The sequence below is a fragment of the Condylura cristata genome, unplaced genomic scaffold (assembly GCF_000260355.1).
Source record: "Condylura cristata isolate star-nosed mole 26May11 unplaced genomic scaffold, ConCri1.0 scaffold00018, whole genome shotgun sequence".
In the NCBI taxonomy this organism is placed as follows: Eukaryota; Metazoa; Chordata; class Mammalia; order Eulipotyphla; family Talpidae; genus Condylura; species Condylura cristata.
The window spans coordinates 7026981-7044089 of record NW_004567119.1 but is presented as its reverse complement, the minus strand read 5'-3'; the positions used below and the strand labels follow the sequence as shown (position 1 = coordinate 7044089).

General features: G+C 39.1%; 1 protein-coding gene across 1 annotated transcript in view; it reads left to right on the top strand.

The window, feature by feature from the left end:
- ANAPC10 (anaphase promoting complex subunit 10) overlaps positions 1-17109 on the top strand; it is a 43263-nt gene that overhangs the window by 12577 nt on the left and 13577 nt on the right. Inside the window, exon 4 of the mRNA XM_004685301.2 lies at positions 1291-1411. Within this exon, the coding sequence (XP_004685358.1) occupies positions 1291-1411 (121 nt within the window). The remainder of the gene's footprint in view (positions 1-1290; positions 1412-17109) is intronic.

Genomic DNA, 17109 nt, shown 5'->3' with positions numbered 1-17109 from the left:
TTTTTTTTCACCTGATTACCAAGTTAAGGCATGCCTTACTGTGAAAAATGGTTTAGAAAACATAGAAACCACAAGAAGAAAAAATAGAAATAAAGACCTCCCATAGTTTCCCCCATCCAGATAGTCACTTTTGCAATTTTTGTATGTTTCCACCTAAGCCTTTTTCTATTCGCATATGTAGGTTTATATACCTTTAACATTTTTTAATTTGTAGGGGGTGGGGAGACCCAGTGGAATAAGATGGAAGAGCATGGGGCATTGGTGGTGGTGTGTGTGATGTGGGCACATGGTTGAAGAGGTGTAAATCTGTACCTCTAAATCATACACAGTGTGGTAAGCCAGGCTTATCTCAATAAAAAGTAATACAATTACATTTTTCCTCAAAAATGGTGTTCTTTTGTATATGCTATTGTAATTGATTTTTTAGCTCTCTATCTGTGTGGTTATGTCCAATAGATGTATAGTATTTCATTGAATGGATGTAATTTAATTTCCTTTTGAAATTTTTAAGTTTTCAGTAGTTTAATTGCAGGACAGTATATCTATATCTGTTTTTGAATAGGTGTGTTACTGTTGTTTTTTAATGCATTCTTAGAAGTTGAATCGGTGGGTTGAAGGCTGTGTATCTGCTTGTAAACTATGAAAGTACTTTCTGTAGTCAAATTTGTATGCATCAGTCATTTTAGTATTTTTCAATATTATAAAATGTTTTAACTTCCATATTCTTGATTATTAGAGATTGAGTATCTTTTAATGTTTCTGACTCGATTAATTTGTTAAATAATCTTTGCTTATTTTCCTAAGATATGTATAGTTTAGAAATAGTAGGCTTTTACTTCTTGAATTAGTAGATTATGCTTTCTATTTAAAAAATGCTTTTTGCTTTGATGGCTCAGATTCTCACATAACTAGTTAATTTCAAATCTTAAGATAGAAAATTAATTGACTAGCAAAGACCAGACTTTTAGGAGAATTTCTCTGTGCAAAATATAAATGAAGGAGACTGAAGTCCCTGATGCTTGTCGGTGCTCTGTTTTGGCTTACCTGTTGCTTCTTTGCTTTCACCTGGTTCTTGAGCATGTTCTAGATAAGAGACATCTATACAATCAGACTTGCGCCTATAATTTTACATGGTCTTCATTTTTATTGTTAAAATTTAAGAGGATGGAAATTGCTGATTTAGCTAGTGGTTTTAACTAATGATGACTTTTAAAGTCACAAGATTTAGATGCTTCAAAATAAACTTTCTGTATGGTAAAGGACATGCCATTTTTACTTTATTGCTTTCAGAAGAAAAACAACAGTGAAGACATTATGTATTTACGCAGACTACAAATCTGATGAAAGTTATACTCCAAGCAAGATCTCAGTCAGAGTAGGAAATAATTTTCACAACCTTCAAGAAATTCGGGTATGTCTTTAAATTTTATAAATATGTAATCCTGTAACTCTTACTTTTCAGAAGATGCATTTGCCAATAGTGTAGGCATATTGAAATGGTAATAGGTAAAAGGGAAACTTGCTGTTTGAGAAAACATTTTTTATAAAGTTTCTAAATTTCCTTTTGAATTCTGATTGTCCTCTTTATTTTTACCCTTACATTAGTTTCGGAAGTCTTAAGGCATATAGAGAAGATGAAAGAATTGCGTAGAGAACCCCAATATAACTTACCTCTTAGATTGTACAGTTGCCATGGACTTGTGATACTGCTTTATTATAACCTTTCCATTCATCCATTTTTATGCATTTCAAAGTAAGTGGCAGATATCTATGAACTGCAAATAATTCAGCATACTATATAATAACAACGTTTGCCTAAGTTTCATTTTTAAGGTTAAAATTTATGTAAATTTTGCACAAATAATTAAGTATATTTTTTGGGAGCATTTTGAGAAAAACAAAACTTCGGGGCTATTTTTATAGCTCCACCTCCATTACCCCAGAGAATTTCTTCCTTCCCCTCCCCAGTCAGTCTCCATCTCTGCCCTACACTCAGAAGTAGTCAATGTTCTCATTCCATTCACTCGTTCATTCCATAGATCAAGTTGGCCTATTCTAGATGTCATATAAATGGAATCATACAGGGTTCAAGAATCATACTATCTGAAATTTTTCTCTCAACCTACTTTGGAGATTTATCCATGTTGGTGCTTCTATGTTTTGTTTGTTTTTTTATGAGTTGTAGTCCATTATTGAAATATACAACTTATTTATCCTTTATATAATTTTGTGAAGCTATTAGCACAGTGTTTTTGTGACCTGATTTTCATTATTCCTCAAATACATAAATTACAGAGATATTTTCAGTGATTTTGAATAAAGAGTATTTTCAGGTATTTTAAATAAAGAGAATTTGAAAGATTTCTGAGCCACTTGGGAATTTTTTTTTTTAAAGATTTATTTCATACAGAACTGGGCTACAGGCTTGAGATATGGAGGGTGAGAGGATTCACCAGGAACAGAGTGGGGAGCAGCATAGGCAGATCTACGAAGTCCACCACTGAGGGGAGCAGCGGGCAGGTCAAGAGAGGTCTGCCGCTCCGTGTGGATCTCCTCCGGGGGAGGCGGGGATCGAACTCATGTGGAAGTAGCTTAAGCTTTTTAGTGCAGTGCTTTAACCCTCTGCACCACCAGAGAGGGCCCCACTTGGGAATTTTTTAAGACCTCCAGCTAGTTTTTAGACTGGACTCCTATTTGACTTAGTGTTTGTTATATTCAGCTCTGTCCCTGCATTTACATTTCTTCCCTCAGCGCACTTAATAAAAATCACATATATTTTCATTACAATAAGTAAATACAATATTGTTCTCTTGTGAAAATTTTTTGTGGATTGATAAGTAAGAATAAGCAAGGACATTGCCCACGGGTATTTTTTGTGTTTTCATCCTTCTTTGAGGTAAGTTTGCCACTGTTTGAAATGACTACCTGGTCTTGTTCTGCACATTTATTTTCTTTTACTTTAAAGAATGATTCTATAAATATTCATGAGACTAGTTTGGTTTTGAAAAATTGTCATAAGATATTCTTTTAGTCTAGACATGTTTATTGTTGTGCATAATAGAACATACTGATGAATACACACTACCCATACTTCAGTCTGTTCATTGATAGAGTAGCTACTAATGTTCTCAAGAGTTTCTTCACTGCAGTGATATTTTCATTCATAAATTTAAAATTTTTATTATGATCACAATGGGATTTTTGCTAACCCTTCTTTTAGTTGTGTACCTCATATATTCAATTAGCACTTAGTGAATTTAAATACGTACTGGATATATTACTATATGTGGTTAAACATCTGTATTTATCTAAAGATTGGGTCACTCAGATTGAGAAAACTTTTGTTAGCAGTGTTGGGATGTTTTGGTTTAAAACTAAAGATTTGTTACAGAATCTCTCAGGCAAGGGGAGATGTGAAACAGAAATGATGATGATGTAGTTGAAATGTCCACTAGATGTCACTGTTGTCCTTCAGTTGCTGGTCTGAGCCCAGTTCTCAGACATTCAAGACCTCAAGTAGTTTTAGTCATTCTAGTGTTTCCTAGAGTATATTTAGTTAAAGATTTTTGATGTCTTTTGGGATATGTATGCCTTCATATATGATTTCTGGATTTATGTATTGAATGTGTGTTTATATTCTTTTGCAAATTGGAGAAACTTTAAATAATACTTAGTCCACTATGGAATACTTTTAATCTAGTCTTTGCTTCTATAATATCATTTAAGAGCTGAACCATTACCCAGTAGAATAAGAGCTCTTTTAGGTAGTCTCTTAATTTTATTCTAAGCGTGTTTATATTTCTGTGTAGTGACCACATAACCTCATGAGACCAGTAATACTAAATATTACCAGGTGATAATGTAAGTTGTTTTCCGGAAAAACTTAATGAACATACTGCTTTTCTGCCATAGTTCTCACTAAGGAACCATAATTTTTGGATCTTGCTTTAAAATATTTGTGCTTCCCTTTGCAGCTTGTGATATAAAGGCATACTTTATCTTTTACTTATATGTCTTTATATGTGATTTATTCTGTTTACTTTTTTCTTTTATGAGTTAAGGAATAAGAATATGATAGCACTTTGCTTTTTAAAGAGAGATATTATTTTATTTTCTTGTATTACTCTACAAAATCTAAATTGTTATTTAAAAAAATCTGCTCCTTTTAACTCAGATACTAAGACAAGTAATTATAAGAGTGTGAACTTTTATAAGGGCTTTAGAGCCATCATTTCATTAGTTATAGGACTGATTTAACTGAGTGGAAAACCCAACTAAATTTTTTAATATTTTTCCGTGGATGCTTGCCTACTGGAGGGTGTATGTAGTATGTACTGGGGTGTTTTAATAGGTTTCCCCTTTTTACTAGAAGTTATGCATTCATTTACTTGAAACACTTTAAATGTACAATTTGCCTAATTTTATTATTGATTGAAGTAGCAACTTTTTTTTTAAAAGATTTATTTATTCGTACAGAACTGGGGTACAGACCAGAGATGGAGGGTGAGAGGATTCATCAGAGACAGAGTAGGGAGCAGAACAGGCAGATCGAGGAATTCCACTGCTGGGGGGAGCAGTGGGCGGGTCAGGAGAGGTCTGCCTGGCCATGTGGATCACCTCCGGGGCAGGCGGGGATCGAACTCATGAGGGAGTGGCCTAAGCTTCTTAGTACTGTGCTTTAGCCAGCTGCGCCACCAGGGAGGGCCCCTGACATAGCAACTTTTAAAAATCTGTAGTTCAGGTAAAAAAAAGTGGGTTGCTCCCATGTTTGCCCAGAAATTACTCTCCTGTCATGTTTTCTTTCATTCATTTATAAAAACCTGATATTACATCTAGATATTTGTTTTACCTCTCTTGAAAACTCTGCAGAGAGGCCCAGCCCTTTTTATTAAAAACTATCCTAGATTGCATATTTTAGCTTGTATACCTGGAGAGGGGCCTTAAAATAGAAATGAGATTTAGACTTGTAAGAGACACATACTGGATTTGGCTAGATAGAATATTTTTGATACCAAAGTTGAACTTATTATGCTTTTGAAATTATTTATCTTACTTAAATTGGAAACCGACAGGCAAAGAACATTTTAAAGATGTGTTAACTTACTGTTTTTACATGAGACCATTTCTTTACAGCAGTGAGAACTTAGTCTTTCAGAGTCCTTATATCATCTTTCAGAATATTTCATCTCAGTTGTATTACTCTGTGTAGTAAACCTTGTTCAGGACATTATTCAAAAAAAAAGTTTTCAAATAAAGAATTGTTTTACAATTTTTTAAAATCTTTTGCATTTTTTATCATTATGTTTTGGTTTAATGTCCTTTTCTTTTATCCTGAGAAGGACGAAACATGCAAAGGAAATTTTTTGCCATGTAGAGCAAGGAATCAAAGGATATTATTGTATCTTAGAAATGCCATTTTAACATTTTTAGAAATCATTTCTAGCCAAGATCCAAGAAAAATCAAATTTCTTTTCAATTTGTTAGCTAGTTCTCTTTTTAAAAATAATGATGGAACTTTTTGTGCTTTTCAAAATTATTTCTTTACTGTTTCATGAACCTTAACTTGTTAAGGTTAAACAGATATTTTCAGCAGAGGTGAAAGTTGTCCTTTGGTTCATTGTTAAAATTTTGCCTCTAAAATTTGTGGCCACAAGAGGAGAAAATATTGATGGTGAACAAAATTGAGCACCCAAGTGAATTTTAAATCTTTTTGTGGTCATCAGATAATAGAGTATTACCGGGTTTTTTTTGTTTGTTTGTTTGTTTTTTTAAGGGAGAGGCTTGAAAAAGTCACTGGAGAGAGGGAGTTGCTGCTTCCACGTGGCCAGGCCTCCCGGCTCTCTCCCTCCTGTCGAGTCAGCAACAGGGCTGCAGGGCTCCATATATGTGCTTTGATGGAGTGCCTAGGAAGTCAGTTCTTCTGTTAAAATGACATTTACTAGTATAATCTGAGTTCCACTAATGAGTGTGGTAGGCTAAGGAGATGCCGGCAAAGTCCCTGACCCTGTCCATTGATCTTAAAACCTATTCATAATTACTTTCTTCTGAGGATCCTCTTCTAAACAACTTGATAGAAAGTGGGTTGATTTAGGCAGTATCTACAAACATCAATTGGGTTGATAACAGATTGTTTAATTTATTGGGCTTTTGGAAAAAGTAGCTTTTGTTGACTAGCTAGTCTAAAAGAAAAATTATTTAAATAAAATTTGTAATTAGTGTTAGGATAGCTTTGAAATGAGTGTAGAGTATTTTGATATGATACCTGTAATTTTCAGGCCAGAAATATTATCCTCTCTTATCCTTCTCTAGTAATAGTGAATGTAGTTTAAACATTTTTAATTCAGGTTTCCATGCATTATTTATTTCCAAAATGAAGTTCACATAACTGTGCATTTGAGGTGCGTTTTCTTTTGAAACTAAAATGTGTTAAACAGCACAGCATCATGTATTTTTAAGGGAGAAACATTATTGTGCCTCTTGTTTTTTGTTTGGCCCCAAATTTAAACCATACCCTTGATAAGGCAGAAAGCTGGCACTCCCATACAAGGCTGATACATGCTTTGTTCAGAAAACGCTTATTTAGGGCCTGCTAAGTGCCAGGCATTGTGCTCGGTGCTTGTGAGGCAGCAGAGATACTCACCCTTGCAAGCCCTTCAAAGTCTGGTGGAAGGGACAAGCAAGAACGTCGTCAGCCGTTCCACCATGTCATCTGCTAGCACGCAGGGGCTGTGGGAGATAGAACGGCACATCAGGGGTGTGAGTCTAATGTTTTTCTGAAAGCATGTGGGTGCTGCTGGATCTTAAGAAATAGAAGGCCTCTCAGGTAGAGAGGGAGGTGGGGGCATCTTCACAGGGACACAGGGCACGTCTGTGAGAACCTGGAGGTTGCAGAGTAGCGGAGCTGCAGGTGACATGGTGTGCCTGGGAGCAGCAGGGAGACTGACTCTGTCAGGGCCTTGTCATGGTGGCCATGCTACGGCGAAGCAGTGAGCAGTGACCTCGCTGCCATTCAAACGAGGAAGCGTTGATTGGCGTAAACTGGAGCGTGCAGGCTGGGGTCCCGTGAAGCCCAGGTGGGAGTGTCACCTTGAGGACCAGGAGCCTGTGGCCTGGGGTGCAGGAGGAAGGGCTGCATGTTAAATAGGCTGACTGCCGCCCAGGCTGAGCTGGGGGACAGCTAGGGGGTGAGCTGCTTGAAAGGCAGCTGGTTGACAGCTGGTTAAATGTTGTCATTAGCCAGAAATTGACTTGGGGTTCAGGAATGTTGGGGGTTACAAATGGAGAGGGAGCTTAATGTATTCAAATTTTGATCATTGATTTCTGGTATCTTTTCAGATGGGGGCTTTACAGTGGGTAGCTGTGGTGCGGGTCAGAGCCTGACACCTGAGGTTAGGGTATATACCTTTGGGGTTGTTAGTGTGCACGTCAGATTAGGGGGGAGTTTTGATGCAGTTGGAGCATGGACAGTCGGGAAAAAGAGCGCCCGGCCAGAGCTGTGGAAATGCTGATGGTATTCGAGTTTGGGTCAAAAAAGCCCATCCACTGACAAAGCGAAGGAGGGAACAAAAATGTGAGGTGTAGAGCTGCGAGGGGCCGGACGCCTTATCCCTGCCAGGGAGTGGCAGGTTTCTCGGAGCCTGTGTTTCCCTGCTCACCGCAGTTCTTTCATGCACTCTGAACTGAAGCTGTTCCCAAAAGCAGAGTAGTCACTCTTGGGAGTCATCATTTCTAAATGTAGATTTGAGACTGATGAATTTGTGAACCCCCATTTTTCCTACTATGGAGTTTGTGCTAGGTAAGAAGAGTCTGAAGTGGATTTTTGTTTTGCTCGTAGTGTTTTCATTCTTGTGGAAGGCTTAGGAAGGCCCAGGCATGCCTGGTAAACTTTGACATTGATGAGGTTTCGTTCAAGTACATCGTGCTGTCAGGCGCTTTTTAAGTGATCTGTTGAGGCGCTCATGGGTGAACTGCACTCTTTCTTTCAGCAGAGTGACAGCCAAGGGCAGAGAATACAAAGAGCCAAAATTAAAAAGCCCTTTATTTCACCCAATGGCAGATATAATACAATAGAAAGTCGCTTTACTTACGAAATCGAAAGTGACGTGGCTTGAGAGATGCAGGTTTTGACCCTTTTCTCAGGGAAGCCTGTGACGACGGTGGACGGTGGACAGTGGGCGGCGGCGGAGCAGGCGGGCAGGCACCGCGAGGACCCAGCGTCCCCCAAGGGTGCTCAGGGGCTTGCTGCACCTGCGCCTGTGTGCTTTGCTTCAGAAAGGTGATGTGGGCAAATAGCCACGTTCCGGGACCAACATGAGCGCCCCGGGTCGGAGGAGCGGCTAGGACCAGGCTGTCCCGACACAGTGGGATCCTACTCTGCTATAAATAGAGGTGCACTCTTGCCGCGTGGGAGCACCTGCAACGGGAGGGGACAGTGCGAAATGAAGGCAATCCCAATGAGAAAGACAACCCCAGCTGGCTCCACGTGTGTGGAACACAGAGAAACAAAACAGGGTCAGACGGCACCAAAGCGTTAACAACCCCTAGAAAACACACTGAATTGAGGCTGCCTGGCCAGGGGGCCTCAGGGACAGGCGGAGGCTGCAGGTATCTTGGGGGGGCACCGTGCTGAGCATCTGAGGAGTTTGGGACCCTGAGTCTTTGAGTCCCACATCATTGAAAACCAGTGTTACGCCAATTAAAAAAAAATGTATCTGGGCAAATCTGATTTCCTCAGTTTTATTTTAAACTTTGAATTGTGGTAACAAATGCACTGTGTAAAATTTACCACATTAACCTTTTTAAGTATGCAATTCAGTATTAAGTAGATTCTCTTTGTTGTGAGACAGATCTCCAGAACTTTTTCATCTCGCAAAATGGAACGTCGGCGTCTGTTCCATGCCTCGCCTCACTTCCTCTCCCCCAGCCACCGGCAGCCGCTATTCCACTTTCATGCATCTGGCTACTTTTAATGCCTCAGACAAGTGATTCCATGTCGTATTTGTCTTTCAGTGATGGGCTTGCTTCATTAGCACAGTGTCCCCAAGGTTCATTCACGTGACAGGATTTCTTTCCCTTTTACGACTAAATAATATTCAAGGGCATGTGTATTCCACATGCTGCTCACTGTCCATCGGATGAAGCTGGAGCCTACGGTCCTCTGACGCACAGTCACTTGCTGGCTCTCCGTACCTGCTTACCCGGGTTCCCATGGTTATATAAGCTTTTGAGTAAGCTCCCTTTCTTTTGGTAGAAATTTCTGGCAGCTAAAATGGCCCTCATTAAAAGAACAATAGCAGCAGAAAGAGCTGCAGCACATCTTGCTGAAAATTTGTCATGATTAAAAAAAAATATCTTGAGGTGAGCCCATGAGTACCTTTTTTTTCTTTCCCTGTTTCTTATTTTATATGTGATAAAGGAAGCATTAGTAATCTCTAAGTCTCTGAATTAAAAAGCAAGAATTTCGGAGTAGAAATTCTGAGAGTAAACCCATTGATACTTTTTGAGCCATTTTTTTTTCTTAAGGGAATTAAGAAAAGTTACCCTGCGGAGATTTGTTAGTTGAGGGGGGGTCTTTCCTCTAGTGTTTATGATTACACTTGATGGTAGAAAAATGGAAATAGCAGCCTGGTTAACTTGGCACCATTTTTAGAACAAATTGTCTACTTTGTAATTAGTTTAAGAATGATGATTAGCTAATTTAATGGACCATCGCTAACCTTGATCTCTGGTGTTTAATTAAGTGGGACAGAAGCACCAGGCAGAGGAGATCCTCAAGGAATTTCTGATGAGAAAAGAAAATTTAGATTCAGACTAAATGTTGTTATAATTTTGAAACAGTAATGAGCTAGCTATCTAATTTTTGAGTCCAAGTTCTTTCATCTTGTTCAGATTAATATAGTGTTTCTAAGCAGCTTTGTAAATTTTCTGTTACTTGTTTTTGATAACGAAGCCTATAATTTCTTGGTCTGGGTCTTGTATAGTCTTTGCCACCAAAAATGTAGAGTTAGTGCATGTGAACACATATCTTAGTAAAACATGTAATAGAAGAGGATGAAAAGTCAAGCCACAGACTGGAAGAAAACATATGCAAAAGATACATTAATGAAGGACTGTTATCCCAAGTGTAAGAACTTTGGAAACTCAATGAGAAGTGTATTGCCTGATTAAAAATGTGCCAAAGATTAATAGACCTTATCAGAAGATAGACAGATGGCATGTAAACCTATGAGAAGGTGTTGCATATCTTATGCCCTCAGAAAAGTATGAACCAAAGCAAGATACCTCTCCACACCTGTTAGCCTGGGCGGAATCTGCAACACTGAGAATCCCAGTGCCGGTGGGGAAGTGGGCCGCAGCAGCCCTCACTCACTGCCGGTGAGAATGCAAAGTGGAGCAGCCACTTTGGGCAGCAGCCTGGCAGTTTCTGTAAGCGGAAGCATGCTATCATCACATGACCTGGCAAACTGCGGCTTGGAATTCATTGGCTAGAATGAATGGAAAACGTATCCACACAGAATCCTACACACAGATGTTTATAGCAGCTCTGTTTATAACTCAAAAACTTTGGAGCTGAACATCCTTCCGCAGGTGAATGGATTAATAAACACTGGTACATCCAGATAGTGGAATATTATTCGGCACTTAAAAGAAGTGGGCTGTGAAGTCATGAAAAGACATGGGGAAAACTTGCTAAGTGAAAAAAGCCAATCTGTAAAAGCTTTGTACTTAATGATTCCAACTACATGACATTCTAGAAAAGGTCAAACTGTGGAGATAGTAAAAAGATCAGGGGTTGCCAGGAGTTGCAGTGTAGTTGGATGGTCGAATACTGGAGTGTCAGGCCAGTGAAAACACTCTGTATGATACTGTGATGACGGATGTGTGTCATTGTACAAATTCAATGTAAAACACCAAGACTGGTATCAGGTATGGATTAGGGGTGATTATGATGTGTGAGTGTGAGGTCATCCGCTGTATCAAATGCAGCATTCTGATGGGAGATGTTGACGGGAGAGCTTTGCTTGTGTGGCGGGCAGCAGAGGTCTGTGGGAAAGCCCTGCACCTTTCTCTCAATTTTGCTGGGAATTTTAATTTAGCCAATTAAAAAATCATTCTTTAAAAGGTAGGAGTGTGTGTACTGTATGTTCTCTACCTCCCTCCCCATCACTTAAGAAATTTTCTTAAGGTTTTGCTGCATTGAGCGCATGTAAAATAAGTGATTATAGCACACTGACAACTTGTTTTTCTTCCTCCTTTACAGAGACTCGATAGTTGCTGTGAGACAAATAAGATTTTATAATAGTGACTCCTAACATGCTGTTTTGCTATATTAGCATATATTTTTTTTCTGTATTTAGGAAGCATGTTGAAAATAAGTAAGTTCCGTGTAAAATAGACTAAACATTGTTACTTCACTTGAATTTTAAAAATCCCAGTAAAATGATCTTGTATTCTGTACGTTACTGAGTTTCAATTTTGTTTGAATTCTCTTAAGTATTTGGACTCTGTAGTGCCCATGAAGTGGAGGGAAAGGCGCTGCGTAGTTATTTCATAGTAGAGTCCTTAGGGTAAATTATGTGTTTTAGGCAGAACATACCAACCTTCGAGACCCTATTTTTTTCCCTCTCATTTTACTTAGTTGTGATGAATATGGGCAGTTGATACATGTTCTTTGCAGTAACAATGTGCAGGAGCGACTGTGGAGATGCACTCACCCTGTAATTGCCGGTTCCTTGAGACTGATGAGAAACATAAATAGCCTGTTCGCGAAAATATTGCATCCAGTTTCATTGTTCACCGTACATTGTACTCATTTCAGATATACTTTCTAAAATCTCAATATTTAACGTGCTATTTTCTGGTGTTTAAGGAATTATAGCAAAGTCATAAAAAATGACTGCGATGCCAGTAGTTTTAAAGGCTTATTCTTGGCTCTTCAGACTGTTCTTTCAAAAGTTGAATTTCCTACCCGCAATCTGGGAGCTGCTTGAAAGGCATGCATGTTCTTTAGCTATTATAAATATTATACTTTGGCAGCGTTATTTTATAAAGCTGTTTTTATAGTATTTCTCTTTAGTGTTAATCCATAGAATACAGTGAAAACACAGAAGAAATTAGGAAATTTGTTATTGTAATTCTGGTAGGAATATTGTTGAAGATGTACTTTGCCGTATCATAAAGTAGCCTTGTCTATAGATGCAGAGTGAACAGTCCCTTCAGATCTGAATTCAGGAAAAGCAGCTTGGTTTTTATTACAGACACACACACACACACACACACACGCTACACACGTTCTTCTGCTCAAGAAGAGCGTTTGAAAGATGTGAAAAACCTGCTTGCTGCGAGGGGGCAGTGGCAGGGGGAGAAGCAGCTCAGCTTTGTTAGTCTCGGAAGAGGGTTTTGGCGGCTGCACTGCTGTTAATTTGCAGATGTGATTAAATGGACTCAGTGAGAGCTCTTTGGAGTCTAACCAGCGCTGGAAGTTAGAACTAATCATGGTGGCCGCTTTGCTTTGACCACTGGGAGCCTGGGAGCCAGATTTGTGACCTAGTAGGTAACAACAGCAGAAGGGGAAGATCAGTGCACGGAAATGCAGGTTTTTATGTATATGCTTCTGCAGAAAGCATGTATGAATGAATGGATACCTGTGTATTTATCTGCACATTCATTATACATGTTATCTATATTGTCATTCTGTGGCATGTCGTTAGCTGCCAGCAGTCTTTGATAGCGCCCGCTAGCAGGGAACAGCTTCTGCCTTTGACCACCCTTGCGCCTGAGTACCTGACACATCGGTGTTCAGTTGATGTTTGTGTAGTCGCCCCCTGCCATCGCCCTTGCATTTATTTATTTTAGAGACAGCGATATCTGCTTTAGCTTTACTGAAGAGAAGGTCCGAGGTGACTTCTTAAATTGATTCTGCTCTGGCAGTCCCACTTGCTGGCCTAAGCGTGTGGTGTTATGCCGAAAGGAAATGTAACACGTCTGTTCTTATGGCCCAGGGTGATAAGCTCAGCTGGAGTATGATAAAGAGGGCACTTTAAGGAGAACGGACTGCTGAAAAATGAAAACAAACCCTGCTTGCCTTCGCTCTTCAACCTTCATATTTGGGTAGCTCCTCATGTTTAAGATTTTGAAGGATAAAAATCAAGTCAAAAATTTTCTCAGATATGGCCCTCCCTGGTGGCGCAGCAGGGTAAAGCGCAGCCCTAAGAAGCTAAAGCCACTTCAGCAGGAGTTTGATCCCCGCCCAGGAGGTGACCCACATGGCGTGGCAGACCACTCCTGACCCGCCCCCTGCTTTCCTCAGTAACTAATTTTGTCTGCTGTCCTGTTCTGCTCCCCACTCTGTCTCTGGTGAATCCTCTCACTGTCCCTGCACCTCTAGCCTGTACCCCAGCTCTGTATGCACAAATAAAGCTTTAAAAAAAAAAAAAGACAAACGAAAAAAATTTTCTCAGCTGATTTGTAGAAGGTAGATCTTAAATTTAGCCTTGTTCATTTAAAAGTACCATTTCTTAGAGGAACATGAGTGAAAGGCATCTGCTTTTTAATTTACTTCTCTTATATGAAGAGCTACCTTGTGGTGAGAACATTGTCTAAAGCAAATACGGAACCCCAGTTTGAATTTTTCTGTTGACTGAGATCAGGGTTATCAGTAGTGCAGTGATGGCTCCCCGAGCTCCATTTAGCATGCGGTGTAGCCATTGACACTTGCTGCTGTACCCCTGGGGTCGTGTTGTGCCAGCCACTGAACGCAGAGTTCTCTAACCTTGGCTCACAGGGCAGAAACCCAGTCTGTTTCATAAGCTGCAATCTGGGTTTTAGATATTTTATTCAAAATGGGACATAAGGATGAGACCCAAGCCAGAGGAAAGAACATGTTTCTAGATTGTCTATGCCACATGCTGCTTTGATCACGGGTTTTGGCATCTGTCAGACTAGAGGTAGCATCTTGGGCCTACTACTCCTTTATTTTCTGATAGAGGGTGATTTCTCTGTCCTTTCTGAGCCTCTGTTTACTTACTTTCAAAATGAGAATCACAATGCCTGTCTGGTGTGTTGGTTGTAAAGCATAAGTGAGGTAAGCTGGGTAGAAAAACTGCAGTACACCAGACACATCGCCGATCTCAGTGTGGCTACACCCCCTGAACTTCTTGCTCCTTTAGTTTGTGAAGCCTGTTGGCTTCATTCTTACTCATAAGACTATAGCAGTTTGGAAGGTGCTAGATAAATGTGCATTTTTTTAAGACATGTTCTAATACTAGAGTATTTACAGTGTCTTAGATTCCATTCCTTGCTTCCAGATCTAAGCATGAACTTTTTTTTTTTTTTAACTTTAATGTTGCTATTTGGCAATTCAGTGTCAACTGTTAGAATTGGACAGAGCTTGTATCATGTGCCACCTTTCTAACTTTCCGGTTTTTTAATTGAGATTTCTACCGCATTGGGTTAAATTCACAGATTTAATCCTTTGGAACTACAGCATCAGTGGCATTATTATTTTGCGACTTTGCAAGGGGATAGTTCAGCTATTTTAATCTTTCTGTTATGATTCAGTTAATACATAAAAATCTGCTAGGTCACAGGTTGATTCATTAGGGCCAAAATATTAGGTCTTCTTTTACTAAGGTAATAATTTACTATCTTGATACTTCGTTTGGTCCTGTATTCTGTTTTGAAGTCTTTTGCACTAATAGGATTATTTAAAAAAACTGATGGCTCAGAGTTCTACTTCTTAGCCCTCATACTTTATCTGTAGGGTGTTATCTTCTAAAGTAACAATGCTTACAGCTATAAATTTAAATGGGCACTTTAAATGTTACCAGCGCACATATTAAGTGCCATGATTTTTGTCCATTATTTTCTAATTTCTATACTAACTACCCAAGTACTTTTTAACATCTCCACTAAGCAGCAGCTGGCACCGAGAGAGTCACTGCAGCCGTCTGACACTGCCAAACACAGTACTGATGACAGGAGAGGCCAGACCTTTGCTTTCAGGGCAGTTTGGCCTAACAGTTGAGCAAAATGCTTCTGTTTGAGATTTGTGAAGTAAAAAAAGAGGTAATCACAGTACAGTTTTGCTAGAACATATGCTAAGTTGGCTTACTAGATCAGATATTTTTTTAAATTATTGTATGAAAAGTTACTCAGCTTTAAAAAAAAAATGCTTCTTTGCAGAGAAACTGATGCCTTGCTGTTAGGATAACTTTTCACCTCTTTGTGACCTGGCAGAATAGACAATACTTTTGGTTTAGATACTGTAATATTGGGGGTGACAGCTGGGGTGAGTTTCTGTGGATGTGAACAAGTAATGTATGGTGCAAGCCTGGGTTTGGAAGATCATGTGTGCGTTCATATATGTGAGAGTGCGTTTGGAGTTTAGTCTTATGGTTAATAAAACTTTAGTGTTGGGCCCTCCCTGGTGGCGCAGTGGGTTAAAGCACCGCACTGAGAAGCTAAAGCCACTTCCGCATGAGTTCGATTCCCGCCTGCCCCGGAGGTGACCACATGGCGTGGCAGACCTCTCCTGACCCGCCCGCTGCTCCCCTCAGCAGTGTACTTCGTCGATCTGCCTGTTCTGCTCCCCACTCTGTCTCTGGTGAAGCCTCTCACCGCCCCTGAGCCTCTGGCCTATACCCCAGTTCTGTATAAATAAATAAATAAATCTTAAAAAAAAAATAGTGTTGATATAATTATGTGGGCATCAAAACATCCTATTTTTTTTTCCTCCATCTCCTCAGTAATATCTGATGTCATTGTCTTATAGAATGTTTTTGAAATCTGGCAGTGTTCTGTGGTCCAATTAATATAAGATACTGGGAGATGGCTGGGGTCATCTGACGTTTATTAGGCTGTTGAAAGTCCACAGTTGAGCCAACTAGTCAGATCTGGTTTCAAGTGTCAAATTTGCCATTTACTGTGTGGAACTTGGCATCATAGTTAGCCCTTTGCAAACTCAGGTTCCTCGTACACAGAAGAATAGTGAGAACAGTGCCAGTCCCACTGGATTCCTGAGACAAATAGTAAGTTTAAACTTTGCATAGTATTTATCATTTTGTTTGCACAGAGTCAATACTCAGTTAAATGCAGAACCTCCTTTTTTCATTAATTTTTGCATTTATTATGCTTAAAACATAATCACAGCTAATTTTCAGATAACTCATTCTGAGAATAAGTTTTTTATCTTCTACTTTACAGCAAAAGAAAAACAATTGAAATGTTTCAAAGATTCAGGTAGTTATATTAAGGGAAAGGGCTTGTTTCTGAACAAATATTTTATATCTCTAATACTTCTTACTCTTTTTCAAGTAAGTTACTCATAAAAATTGGAAGACTATATCCAGCTTCTTAAATTCTATGATGAAGGAATTTTTTAAAGCAAAATAGGAAGAAAGTTTCCTATTGTACTCTAGGGAACAGAGTACAATAAACCTTCAAATAAATTTTAAATAATTATGAATTTCTATAAAATGATAGTTTCCTTATTATCTCTTGTCTCTGTTTCTATAATTCTTATATTTTTTTAATTTAATTTTTAAAAAATTATGAGTTTATTTTTACATCATTTTGTGCCTTTTTCCATCTCAGTTGTAATTCCCGTGGACTTCCCATCACCAAATCACCCGTGTGCCATCACTACTTCTCCCCACCCCATTTTTGATCCCATTCCCCACTCCACCCCCGTAAAATTTCTCTGGTATATAGTTGTTCATTATTATTGTTATTTTCTTCCCTGGTCCTTTATGCTCCTGCTAGGAACGAAACCATCTGGTATTTTTTTTTTTCTTTCTGGCTTATTTCACTAAGCATGATCCCTTCCGCCTCCATCCATGTTGCTGCAAAAGGCATGAGTTTATCTTCTTTGATTGCTGAGTAATATTCCATTGTATATATGTACCACATCTTTTTAATCTAGTCATCTACTTTTGGACATTTGGGCTGTTTCCATGTCTTTCCAGTTGAAAATAAAGCAGCAATAAACATGGGGGGTGCAGGTGTCTTTTTGAAAAAGTGTTTTTGTGTCTTTTGAGTAGATACCTAGGAGTGGGATTGCTGGGTCATGTGGAAGCTCCATGTTTAGCAGTTTGAGGAACCTCCAAACAG